This window comes from Notolepis coatsorum, assembly GCF_963971535.1.
Source record: "Notolepis coatsorum genome assembly, chromosome: 9".
NCBI classification, from domain to species: domain Eukaryota; kingdom Metazoa; phylum Chordata; class Actinopteri; order Aulopiformes; family Paralepididae; genus Notolepis; species Notolepis coatsorum.
This window is the reverse complement of record NC_140173.1, coordinates 85,616,460-85,629,854: the sequence shown is the minus strand read 5'-3', so window position 1 is coordinate 85,629,854 and position 13,395 is coordinate 85,616,460. Positions and strand designations below refer to the sequence as shown.

At 41.2% G+C, this 13,395-nt stretch overlaps 1 protein-coding gene across 1 annotated transcript in view; it reads left to right on the top strand.

Annotated features, from left to right (window-relative positions):
- Positions 1–12,469, top strand: part of LOC311234689 (uncharacterized protein) — a gene marked incomplete at both ends in the record, with an annotated part of 41,100 nt that extends 28,631 nt beyond the window's left edge. Inside the window, 7 exons of the mRNA XM_084321933.1 lie at positions 5,374–5,487; positions 5,890–5,935; positions 6,143–6,295; positions 8,614–8,731; positions 10,067–10,245; positions 11,209–11,290; positions 12,343–12,469. Coding sequence (XP_084178059.1) covers positions 5,374–5,487; positions 5,890–5,935; positions 6,143–6,295; positions 8,614–8,731; positions 10,067–10,245; positions 11,209–11,290; positions 12,343–12,469 — 819 coding nt within the window. The remainder of the gene's footprint in view (positions 1–5,373; positions 5,488–5,889; positions 5,936–6,142; positions 6,296–8,613; positions 8,732–10,066; positions 10,246–11,208; positions 11,291–12,342) is intronic.
- Between the last annotated feature and the right edge of the window lie 926 nt (positions 12,470–13,395).

Here is a 13,395-nt window from a genome sequence, read left to right as displayed (position 1 = left end):
GCCAAGTCACACATCTATGCCAAATCTCCCCTTTCCAATGTCAGAGTTAAATCTGGATTTAGTATCACCAGGTGTGATTCACAAACTTTCAATGAAATCTACTGTAAGTACAGTTACTTTTTTATAATTTGTTTGCTAGACGTTAGAGGTAGAGAAACTAACTGTGTTCTGTTTTATGGCAATAACGTTCAGGTTTGTGGGATATGATCCCGAAAAATAAGATAAATAAAAAAGTCACGCTAGAAGTCAGATGATTGATAGGGACTGGCGTGAGCTGGGAAGTGTAGTTTTTTTTATTCGAAAGCCCTGGGTCTCTTCTCTCAAAAGACTAAACTCAAGTTAGGTTGTGCCAAATCCTCATGTCTATAAGCGCCTTTTTCCAACTCGATGCCCTGAGATTTCTATAAACTCATATTTCACTAATAACATTTAAAATCATTGGTAAACAAACTGAAAATATACACTTTGAATATTGTTTTGATTGGGTTAGGGTCTTTACTCTTGGCTACATTTGAAAAAAATGCAACATTAATTGTTACATTCTGTAGAGAAGCATTTAAGGCGTGATATCAATCTCGTACCAGTCCCGGACCGCTCAGGTTTAAGAGGTTAAGAACACACACACACCAGTCTGTCCGACTTACGACTGCTCTTCAGTGCTCCTAAATCCTGCTCTTAGCTACAAGCAAATCCCTGAGAAGGGACTGTTTGTGAATCCCCGAATCGGACCCGAAAAGGTCTTAAGTGGAGCTACAATGAAATTTGGTCTTAACTTTTGTCTTAAAGGAACACGCCAACTTTCGGAAATTTGCTTATTTGCCATCTACCCTGTAGTTAGACAAGCAGATAAATACCCATATTTACCACATTCTCCATGTGGTAAATACACAGGTCAAACATGTTTACAGGAAAGTTTTGGAGTTGTATTTGGAGTGTATTTCGTGACTGTTGGGAACTAGGCTACACTGGCACACCTACTTCCAGTGAATGACGCTAAGCTAGGCTAACGGTGCGGCTGTTCCCTAAGCCTAATGCATGCACAGAGAAGAAAAGGGTATGTATCCGCCAGGGTAGATTGCAAATAAGCTCATTTCCCAAAATGTTGGTGTGTTCCTTTAAGTCCGTTGATGAATGAGACCCACTGTGTTTTACACAGGTTAAGGTACTAAGCCTGGTGAGAAGTTCCTCAATACTTAAGGCCATCAGTGAAATGTCATGGTCTCTGCTAGCATAGCAGCAACACGTGGACCAGTACACCATGTACACACATGCATACTAGTACATGCACATGCACACACACATGCACGCACCCACACATACAAACACACTCATACAAGCTCATACAGCTCATACAATGAAAGATATACATGTATAATAATCAAATGTTTTTAATTAAAGGTTCCATATTATGGAAAATGGGCTTCACCACATCCTTGACAGGGATGTTACCTTTTTAATAATTTTTTTTTTAGATTTTACCTTTATTTTAACAGGATATTCTCTTAAACTCTTCCACCCGTGATGACATCACGTCATAAATCAAGACTGTATGACATAATGTTGCGTTTTTTCCCCCAAATGTATCCAAGAGTAAACATCCTAACCATGTCACAACACCAGTCATAGTGTATATTTTCAGAACTATGTTTACCAATAGGTTAAAGTGTTATTAGTGAGATTTTAGTTTTTGAAATGTAATAATATTTTTGCGGAGATCCACCATTTTGAATTAGTGGCCGTCGCCGAATGATGATGATGTGTAGTCATATGAGCACAGGGCATCCAGAGCTCTCAATGAGTGTTGACATTTAGAAAAACTACAGTACCCAGGGAATTCTAGCCTCCTTAAAACAAATTACTTGTGTATGAATTTCTTTTATTTCTCTTATTTCTCGGTATACAATATCACAGAACTGAACGTTATTGGCATAAATTGGAGCGCAGTTAGTGTGTCTACCTTCTGTGAACATTTAGCAAGAATAAAAAGCTGACTGTACATACAGTAGATTTCATTCTTCATTCTCGATGCACACCTGGTGATACTAAATCCAAATTGAACTCTGCCATTTGAAAGAGGAGATTTGGCCCGATCCATAGGTGTGAGAGTTCGGCTATAATAAGGTCATTTATAGGCTTCATATTCTAGATTATATAATACTATTTCAAATTGCATGGGTCCGGATGGCAGAATTCAGTACTGTATCTACAAAACATTCTGTTTAATCATCTTGCCTTTATTCATTTCCTTTTTTTTCTTTTAACTTTTTCTCCTCCTATTTTTCTGTATTTTCCTCCCATCCCAATTTAGTCGTTATGCCAAATCCCCCCTCCCCTTCCTGGTTGTTGCTTGCACGACGTGCCCCCCACTGGTCGGTCTAGGGAGTCAAGTCAAGTCAAGTCAAGTCAAGAGTTTTAATTGTCACGGCATACAAGTATACAATGAAATGCGGGTGGTCTTGCCCGCAACGATGTGCAATACAGTGGTACAACATATAATAGAATCCAATAAAAAAAAAACATTGTGCAATAAACAGGTAACAGGTAACATGGTGTGACATCTCGGTATCTGTACATAGTTATTTACAGAGCATATAGGACATGCTAGGTAGCTTTGGTAGTGCAATACACTGTTCCTGTTATTCTAATTTAAAGTGGCCTTTCCTTTTGGCCATAAGTGTGCGTGTGCGGCATGAGTGTGTGCCCGCTCATGTTAAAGTGTTAAGTGGCTGCTAGTGTGTGAGCGTGCACAGCGTGTGTGTCGTGTGTGTGTTCATGTGTGCTTGTGTGTGGATAGTTCAGTGTTCTGTGGCACTCAATGTTCATTGTTCAGGGCTCTGATGGCATGGGGGAAGAAGCTGAGCCTAAGCCGCTCTGTCCTAGTAGCTGGGATTCGCAGGCGTCTGCCTGACCTCAGCAGCTGGAACAGGCTGTTATTGGGGTGATGAGGGTCTTTCATTATCCTGCAGGCTCTGGATTTGCACCTCTTGTTGTATAGAACCTGCAGGGGAGGTAGTGCAATACCCGTGGTACGCTCGGCTGAGCGCACCACTCTCTGTAGGGCCTTCTTGTCCTGTGCCGTGCTGTTTCCATACCAGGCAGTGATGTTTCCGGTCAAGATGCTCTCTACAGCTCCTGAGTAGAAGGACTGGAGTATCTTCCCCGATACTCTGAACTTCCTTAACTGTCTCAGGTGGTAGAGGCGCTGTTTCGCCTTCTTTACTACTGTGTCTATGTGTGTTGACCATGTCAGATCCTCTGAGATGTGGACCCCCAGGTACTTAAAGCTGCTCACCCTGTCCACGGTAGCCCCGTTTATCCTCAGTGGTGTGTGTGTCTCCTGCTGTCCTCTTCTATAATCCACGATCAGCTCCTTGGTTTTACCAATGTTCAGGAGCAGGCTGTTGTCCTGGCACCAGCGTTCCAGTACCTCAACCTCCTCCCGGTAGGCCTTCTCGTCGTTGTCCGAGATCAGCCCCACCACCACCGTGTCGTCTGCGAACTTCACTATGGAGTTGGAGCTGAACTTGGCCACACAATCGTGTGTGTAGAGTGAGTACAGCAGGGGGCTTAGAACACAGCCCTGGGGGGACCCGATGCTCAGGGTGATGATGTTGAAGCCCTGAAGTCTATCAGATGCTTCCTCCGATACATAGGAGACAGCCAGCAGCCTCTTTTCACCTGACAGCGAGGACTCTCACCGGGGAAGTGTAACGCGTGGGAAGATCACACTACCTTACCCAGTTCCTTCCCTCGCTGTGCAGGCGCCCTGACCGACCTGTAGGAGTAGCTGTTTACAACGACCAGAATACCACCCACCGGCTTCCCACCCGCTGCCAATTGTGTCAGTATGACGACCGCCCAAGCCGGAGGGACCGCTGACAGCCGGTGTCTCTGCGGTGGTAGACAGACGCTTAGTCCACTGCGCTACACGGACCCCCTGCCTTTATTCATTTCCTTAGATTTTTTGTACACGTGATGTCTGGTAATTTTTTTTGCATGGTGTTATTCACTGTCAAAGATGCAAAGAAAAATCATAATTCATATTCTCCTTTGTTTAATCACAATTTAAGCAAGCCTTGTAATAGACACAATATTTCTGACAGTGGGAATACATTCACAGAGGTCCATAGATGTCCCTAGATACCAAGAACATGTAAATGGACCTTGTGGAGCAATCTTGCATTTATTATGATTATTTACTAGGTATGTATTTTTAGGCGGATTTCAGAGAATTATGGCTAGGGCTTAAGAGGTTAAGGGCTTTATTTGGGAGGAATCTTGGTGATTGCGTTCACGTTGATTCTACAGACATCCTTGGAATTAAATACTCATAATAATAATAATAAATATGGCAATATTTGTATGATACAAAACGTTTTACATTTACAGTTATGCCTCAACGACGCATCGTGATGTCCGAAAATAAATAAAAGCACCACACCAACACTGCAAATGACAGTGGATAAATAAATAAGAACTAAACCCAATCGCGTGGATATAGCTATAGTGGAATAGACTGTATTAATATTCCATATTTATACCATCTTGTTGCACACTCCTGGCCACCTGCCTCAGTGCACACACACATGCACACATGTGTACTGTATAGCCTATGTGCATAATGAATGAACAGTAGGCTTATATTATTCTAATGACTTGTTTTATTAGGAGATCACAGATACTGTATGTGCTGCCCTTTAGTAGTAAAGGCTGCATTGATAAATGAGGGCCCAGGAATATATCCATGATATCTATAATCCACATGGGGTCAAAGGGTGCACATTAAAATAATTGTTAAATATTTTTAAATGGTTAGTAGGGTTAGATGACGGTAACATCATGTTTCATCTGATGCTCCATTTGTTCCAAATAACAACATTGTAATAATGTGTTGGTGACATGCTGCATGGGAAAAGTGACACCTTGATTAAATTCTATACACATCAAACATGCAAATGGGACTTGTAGAAGTGGAGCAATCTTCCATTTACATGTAGGTATTTTAGGCGGATTTTCTGAAAATAGGGCTCCGGGCTTAAGAGGTTAAGATCTAAATCAATTTACCATTTTATGGTGGTGTTTTGTAAATTATATATTTTGTTAATAACTCACAATAGAGACAATATAAAAATGAAAACTCAGGGGTGAAGTAGCCTAGATCCGTATACAACAGACACACCTGTCCCAACAGTGTGTGTTCACACAGGGGTTCAACACATTCACATTCCACACCTGAAACATGACTTAATTTTTTTGGTGGGAATTGGCAGCATGTTCTCAAGGCAGTGCTGTTGTTATCAGTGATGTTTGACATAACGGTAAAAGGACAGACTGTACATTGAGAGTATAAAAGGGTCTCCGTTCCGCATACAGTTACACAGTTCTTCGAACCTGTCCGCTATACACTTTGTTGACATGGCCGCCTTGAAGTTCGCCGTGGGTCTGCTGGCCCTGCTCATCGTCTCTGCCTGGGCCGAGGAGGACCAGGTGAGTCGTGTCATTTGGGGTTTGATTATGCAGTGACTATTCTACATGTGTTTTTAGACCTTATAGCAGAGGCCTAACTCTGTCCATGTCTCTTCCCTTGTCCCCTCCTTCCATTCTGGCTGCGTGACTTCCGACACATTGCGTGAGTACAAACACATTTCGTTGGCATCACACATTAATCCAAATGAACAGTAGGCGAACATGCTCGCCTCCTGCTCCTGCAGTACTTTGTCAAACCCATATTACTGTCTGAATGAAGCAGTATTATTATTATTATTGTGATTCTAGACTAATATTTGGCTGCCTGCTAGGTTGGTGCTATACTGTTAATCTGGATAAATAACAGCATTTACTAAATGGAAATGAATAATCTGATTTCCTCCGCACAGGCCACCTGACCAGGACCTGTCCGTCTCTGAACTGCTGTGGAAGGCCAACAAGGACGTCGGTAAGAGACGGCACTTTCTCCCTGATTAGTGGGGAAAAGCTCAAATCGTGGGGGTCGGTGTGTGAATGTGTGAGTGAACGGCTGACCGTGAGGCACAAGTTGTAAAGCGCCTTGGATGCAGAGTCCATTTACCATTTTCTGATGCATTTCTGAGAGGATGTTACCGGATATTCACGTTCTCATCCTACTCCTCCCCCCCTGACACAGTGCACACCGCAGACGAGCCCTACATCGTGGACGACATCGCTTACGACAGCGAGAGCGAGAGGAACGCCGACCCCTGCACATCCCGCGGCTGCATGTGGGGCAAGTCCAGTGACGGAAAGGTCTACGTGCCCTACACCATCTCCAACCAGTACTGTAAGTGTCTTCTACATCTACACCATCTCCAACCAGTACTGTAAGTGTCTTCTACACCATCTATAACCAGTACTGTAAGTGTCTTCTACACCATCTATAACCAGTACTGTAAGTGTCTTCTACACCATCTCCAACCAGTACTGTAAGTGTCTTCTACACCATCTATAACCAGTACTGTACGTGTCTTCTACACCATCTATAACCAGTACTGTAAGTGTCCTCTACACCATCTATAACCAGTACTGTAAGTGTCTTATACACCATCTATAACCAGTACTGTAAGTGTCTTCTACACCATCTATAACCAGTACTGTAAGTGTCCTCTACACCATCTATAACCAATACTGTAAGTGTCTTATACATTATCTATAACCAGTACTGTAAGTGTCTTATACACCATCTATAACCAGTACTGTAAGTGTCCTCTACACCATCTATAACCAGTACTGTAAGTGTCTTCTACACCATCTCCAACCAGTACTGTAAGTGTCCTCTACACCATCTATAACCAGTACTGTAAGTGTCCTCTACACCATCTATAACCAGTACTGTAAGTGTCTTCTACACCATCTCCAACCAGTACTGTAAGTGTCTTCTACACCATCTATAACCAGTACTGTAAGTGTCTTCTACACTATCTATAACCAGTACTGTAAGTGTCTTCTACACCATCTATAACCAGTACTGTAAGTGTCTTCTACACCATCTCCAACCAGTACTGTAAGTGTCTTCTACACCATCTCCAACCAGTACTGTAAGTGTCTTCTACATTATCTCCAACCAGTACAATCAAGTATTACACGGTTGCAAGTTCCAGTTGTAATATGTTGTTTATCATTTACAGCTGCTTAATTAAATATGTATCTTTACTTAAAAGGGCAGTTCAGCCAAAACACACAAAGAAAACATAGTTTGTCCCCTTATATGGGTTGCTATCTATTCATCCAGATAGTTTGGGTGTGATTTGCCCAGGTTTGGAGATATCAGCCGTGCGGATGTCAGTCCGTCAGTCCCACTATAATGGAGCTCCATGGGTCTTTCTTTTGTGGCCCAGATAATTATCATGACACAGTTACAATATATCAAAATATCTAAATAAACCAGGGACCTCGTTGTAAACAGTCGCATTGACTATTCGAAACTGGCCCCTGTAAATTTCCTAACGCAACCCCCTCCAATGTACAATAAATGTCCTATTAAACCCAATAATACACGAGACCCTCTTCTTGGAACCAAGTAAGGTTTCGTCGATAATCCAATGTACACTTACCCCCCCCCCCCCCCCCCCCCCCCCCCACCTACCAACCTCCTACCTACCAACCTCCTCCAATGTACAGTTTCTTCGTCAAATGTATATACTCTCCTTTTTTACTCTTCTTGTATCAAAAACAGTACTGTATTTGTAAATCTGGTATGTCATAAATGTATAGATGTAGCAGTACTGTCTATCTGTATGTCATGTATGTCATATATTATGTTATGATGAATTGAAAATGGGGGACCCTGATGTAAACAAGACGAAAGTCTTTCTCTGGTCTGCATCCCCTTAACAATTGTGTGTATTGAGCTGTACTGTATTGTACCCATTCTGAAATCTGTTAATAAAATGTTCAATCAACAATTACGCACCTCGATAGAAAGCACGGGGTCTGTGGATTACAGTCCGTCATGACTTCTGGAAATGCGATTATTTTGGGGTGCTTTGAGCGCCACAAAATAAGGCCCACTGAGCCCCATCACATCGTGAATCTTTTACGGGCGAGATTCTCCTCTTGCGGTTTCTGAGCTGTGGACACTTTAGCAAAGGTGGGAGACAAGAATCAAACAAAACAAAAAAAGAAAAGTACAAATACAATAAGGTTTAAGCAGCTTCTTTTTATGGTTAAGCCAGTTTTTTTGTTTTTGGCTTCATGAATCAGAAACACTGCATTCATCAAGTACAATAAAATACCTTTGCCTTGGTGATATAAGTGTAGAGACATGACAATAACTTTGAGTTTGACAGTGCGTGATGTTTTGTTTTCCCCCTAGAGCTGTGTGCTTAACAGGACGGCACACTGATTATTATAATAATAATGATTATAACAGGCTACTCCATGTACTAGCAATTTATTATATCCTTTCCACATAGCTGCAACACAGTATACACTCAGGTGGGCACATGTACAGTAGCCTATATTATCATTATTATAGCTTTTTCTGTTTTTTTCTGTCTATTCTATTATCTCTGAGCTCAGCACACAGTAAATTCCAATGGTATGTATTTTAGGCGGTTAGGAGGTTAAGAGGTTAACCAAATGTTCTCTGTGTGCTTCCAGCTTCCAGAGAGCGCAGCATCATCGAGCGCGGTCTGCAGTCCTTCTCCTCCTTCTCCTGCATCCGTCTGGTGAGACGCTCCAACCAGAGAGACTACATTAATATCCAGAACCTCGGGGGGTAAGAACTGGAGTGTGTGTGTGTGTGTGTGTGTGTGTGTGTGTGTGTGTGTGTGTGTGTGTGTGTGTGTGTGTGTGTGTGTGTGTGTGTGTGTGTGTGTGTGTGTGTGTGTGTGTGTGTGTGTGTGTGTGTGTGTGTGTGTGTGTGTTTGAAGTCTATAAAGTCACTAGTCCTAGTTACACATACAGTACACAGAGGGCTAGATCCACAAAGAATGGATTGCACGGTGCTTATTGCACCCTTACTTACAATTCATTATGAATTGAAAATGGGGGACCCTGATGTAAACAAGACGAAAGTCTTTCTCTGGTCTGCATTCCCTTAACAATTGTGTGTATTGAGCCGTTCTGTATTGTACGCATTCTGCAATCTGTTAATACAATTTTCATTCAATCAATCACCTGCACAGTGATTGGTGACCAAATATTTTCACCCATAAAACATCACCAGGGCGGCTGGGTGGCGCAGCGGAAAAGGCGCTTGTCACCTACGCAAGAGACACTGGTATCGAATCCAGCTGTCAGCGTTGCTTCCGGCTTGGCCGGCCGTCATACTGGCTTGATTGGCAGAGTCAGCGAGAGGGAAGCCGGTGGGTGGGTCTGGGTCGTTGTGGACAGCGACTCCTACAGTTCGGTCGGGGGGCCTGCACAGCAAGGGAAGGATCTAAGAGAGGTAGTGTGACCTTCCACACGTTACACTCTCTCAGTGAGAGCCCGCGCTGCCAGGTGAAAAGAAGTGGTGGGCTGGGTACACATGTGTCGGAGGAAGGATGTGATAGTCTCCGCCCTCCCAGACCGACGGTAGGGGGTAGAGTGCACAACGACCAGGATGGGGATTGGGAATTGGCATAACGACTAACATGGGGGGGGGGGGGAAAACGAAAAAAAGGAGAAAAAAAAGATAAAAAAAATTATAATAATAGAACATCACTACAACTATAATAATAACTTTAATAATAATAATAATAATAATAATAATAATAATAATAATAATAATAATAATAATAATAATAATAATAATAATAATAATAATAATAATAATAATAATAATAATAATAATAATATAATATATATATTTATAATATATAATATAATAATAATAATTAATAATAATAATAATAATAATAATAATAATAATAATAATAATAATAATAATAATAATAATAATAATAATAATAATAATAATAATAATAATAATAATAATAATAATAATAATAATAACTTTAACTTTAATACATAGATTCCAACACGTTATATCTCTCGTTTTGGAACAAAGGGGGAAAACATTACATTTCAAACATCACCGCAATCACCTTCTTCCCTTCATCATCGCCAGATGCTACTCCTACATTGGTCGCCTTGGCAACGCCCAGACCGTGTCCCTGAGTCGCCAGGGCTGCCTGTACCACAACACCGTTCAGCACGAGCTGCTCCACGCCCTGGGCTTCAACCACGAGCAGACCCGCTCTGACCGGGACCAGCACATCCGGGTCCTGCTGCAGAACGTCGAGACCAGTCAGTCCCCCTCGTCTTCTTCACACTTCGTGCACAAGACGACCTCGTCTTCACGCTTTATGCTAAACAGTGGGGCGGCTTAGCTGAAGAATTGTGCACTTTGTGATAAAAGTGTCAAACTTGGTACACATGTAGCTTCATATGTTTAGAAGAAATGTGGATATTGGGCCACTGCAAATCCGCCCCCCCCTACTGGCCATGGCAGGCCTCAACGTTAATAGATCACTTTTAGGGCCCCCCCCCCCCCCCCTAAATTTCATATCAGCCATTACGGACAGAGGATAATGTTACCTTTCCAGATATACCAATATTATTATTCTAGTCCAAATAGAACCAGAGATATGCCATTTTACATATTGAATGTCACCAATGCATGTTGAAAAAACTAAAAACTAAGAGATTCAATATGTAAAATGGCATATCTCATACAATAACAATAACATTGGTATCACTGGAAAGGTAACATTCTCCTCTGTCTTGGTTCATAATGGCTGATAACGATCCATAATCAATTAGCGATCATATCGGCCCTGCACATAAGCATTTTACATATCTGTAGATACTATATTTATATATGTACATATCCCTTACCTACTCTACTAGTTCTGTTGCTGACCAGTGTGATTACTACCATACTGTCTTTATACCTGTATCTGTATCACTGTACATATTATACTACAACTCAGTACATATCTCTGATCAGCACTATTTAATCCCCTGTACTTTGTATATTTCTATTGCACTTTACTGCTACATTTGCACTCTCTTTTAGTTGTACTGTACTGTGCTGTATAATAACAATACATTTTAATCAACTCTAATCTAAACCCTAGGTGTGATATGAAACAGCACACCTTTCAGTTGACATGCTCAAACATTTCAGTAATAATTATGTGGAAATTACTTAATATTAGCTTTTTCCACTTACTGTATGTTTTTGTCTAATAATGTTTCCTCATGCAGGCATGCAGCACAACTTCAATAAGAAAAACACCCTGAACCAGGGAACCCCCTATGACTACAACTCAGTCATGCAGTACCACAGGTAACCACACGTCTGTAACCCCCTACGACTACAGCTCAGTCATGCAGTACCACAGGTAACCATAGGTCTGTAACCCCCTACGACTACAACTCAGTCATGCAGTACCACAAGTAACCACACAAACCAGAGACAGGAATGCGTTTAGTTCCATGTGCGTCACTATTAGCCGTGTGGCATAATCCCCCTGGCCGCTTCTCCTGCTGATGACAAAGCGTTCCACAGCGCCCCTAATAGCTCGTCTGAATAAACACACATATCTTGCCTCCATTCATTCCAATTCAATCAGGAGAGACTGGGTTACTCATTTAAAATCCAAGAAGTAAATTCAAACAGTTCAGAAGAGAGTTAATTAATAAACCGCACTAATTGGAGCAGAGATTATTTTTTTTTATGAAAAAATAAATCTAAGTTATCCTTCCCAGTTGAACTCCTGGCATCAATGGCTTGCAATGCTTCTAATACAACACAGGGGGGGTGATTAAAGGGACATTTGGGGGCATGATACACTGAGGACATACTATTATCGTTCTAATCTTAGAACAAAAACAAGACAATTTAACCATTGCACTGAAGAACCATATAAGTCCCTTTTGAATTCTTTGGACAGCCTTTGTATCTGCAGTTGTGAAGTTAATCGACATCACTTGGAATGTGAATGTGTTATATCACATTCAACCTCTACTGTCTTTAACTATAAATTAACACAACATTCTAACTTACCATCTTTAGATAATAAAGTACTCAAGCTCTACTTTCCTTAACTATAAATGAACACAACACTCTCACGTACCGTCTTTGGATAATATAGTTTGAAAACATTGTTCCTCTGAAAACTTAAAAGGGACTTATAAGGTTTTTAGTCTGAGGTGCTCAATTCATATCGGCACAAAGAAATATAAAGACAGCAGCTATCTGCGATGAGTGAGAGACATTGTGTCAACGCTTCGGCTAAACTTAACCTCCCCGAAGTTTAAACTGACTGGATGATTGTTGTGAGCAAAGGTATAGTCTTCCAGATTGAACTGATTGTTGGTCCGTGTGATAATATCCAGGTACGCCTTCTCCAAGAACAACCAGCCCACCATGGTGCCCATCCCCAACCAGAACGTGGAGATCGGCAAGGCCACACAGATGAGTCAGAATGACATCAGCAGACTCAACAGACTGTACAAGTGCTAAACGCTCAAGTAAGTTCAGCGGCTAGTGGTCCTTCAACTTAAACACTACAATCTGGAACTTTTCATCTCTAATGGTCTTACCCCTCATTTGCAATGCCGAGATTATGAAGTAAATTCAAACAGTTCAGAATAACATATACAAGGGAAAAATACATTAGCATAAATGGGACAAAACAAAGAGAAGGGTGAAATATTTCTATTACCGCTCATTACCTCTCAGTCCCAGGACTTCATACAGTTGTGCACCGTTGTGCTAATGGGGAGGCTACTCCCTTTCACTTGTCAACGTCCATCACAGTAAATAACTGTAACATCTCAAATGTGGACATTCACATGTGTATCTCGAATGGTTTGTACAGGATATAGGCTTTTTAGAACTTCCTTAGCCAGTTATAACTGAAAACAGGTGTTTTATTACCATGTTAACAAAATGTGCTCATTAGCCTCTACTATCCTGTACATCCAGTTTTCAGAAGACCGTTTAAAATGCGTCACAGAGACACACGTATATCTTGATCAGTATAAACCGTCAATCCATCATGAACAATATGTGTATTTATTTTGGGGGAAATGTATTTTGAAAAGATTGTTTCCAGTCTAGTTCCAGATTAGGGTGTTCCACTGTCACCTGTAAATAATAACATACAGTAAAAAGTGAAAATAGTCATTATTAAACACAATATTTTGTCTCCACATTAAAGTCATTATCGCTTTGTCTCTCAGTTTCAAAACACTCCTATAACACTGAGCCAGTCTGAGCTGCATTGGATGGTTTGATAAAGAATAAACAAGTTACACCAGAGTTGTCCTTTCAAACAACTTTGAAAGAGTTTCACTCAAGTTTAAAAACAACACTGCATTGGTTTCCTTACCTTGAAAGTGCTCTAAAGGAAACCATTTTAGCACTGCAAGCCAAATATGTAATTT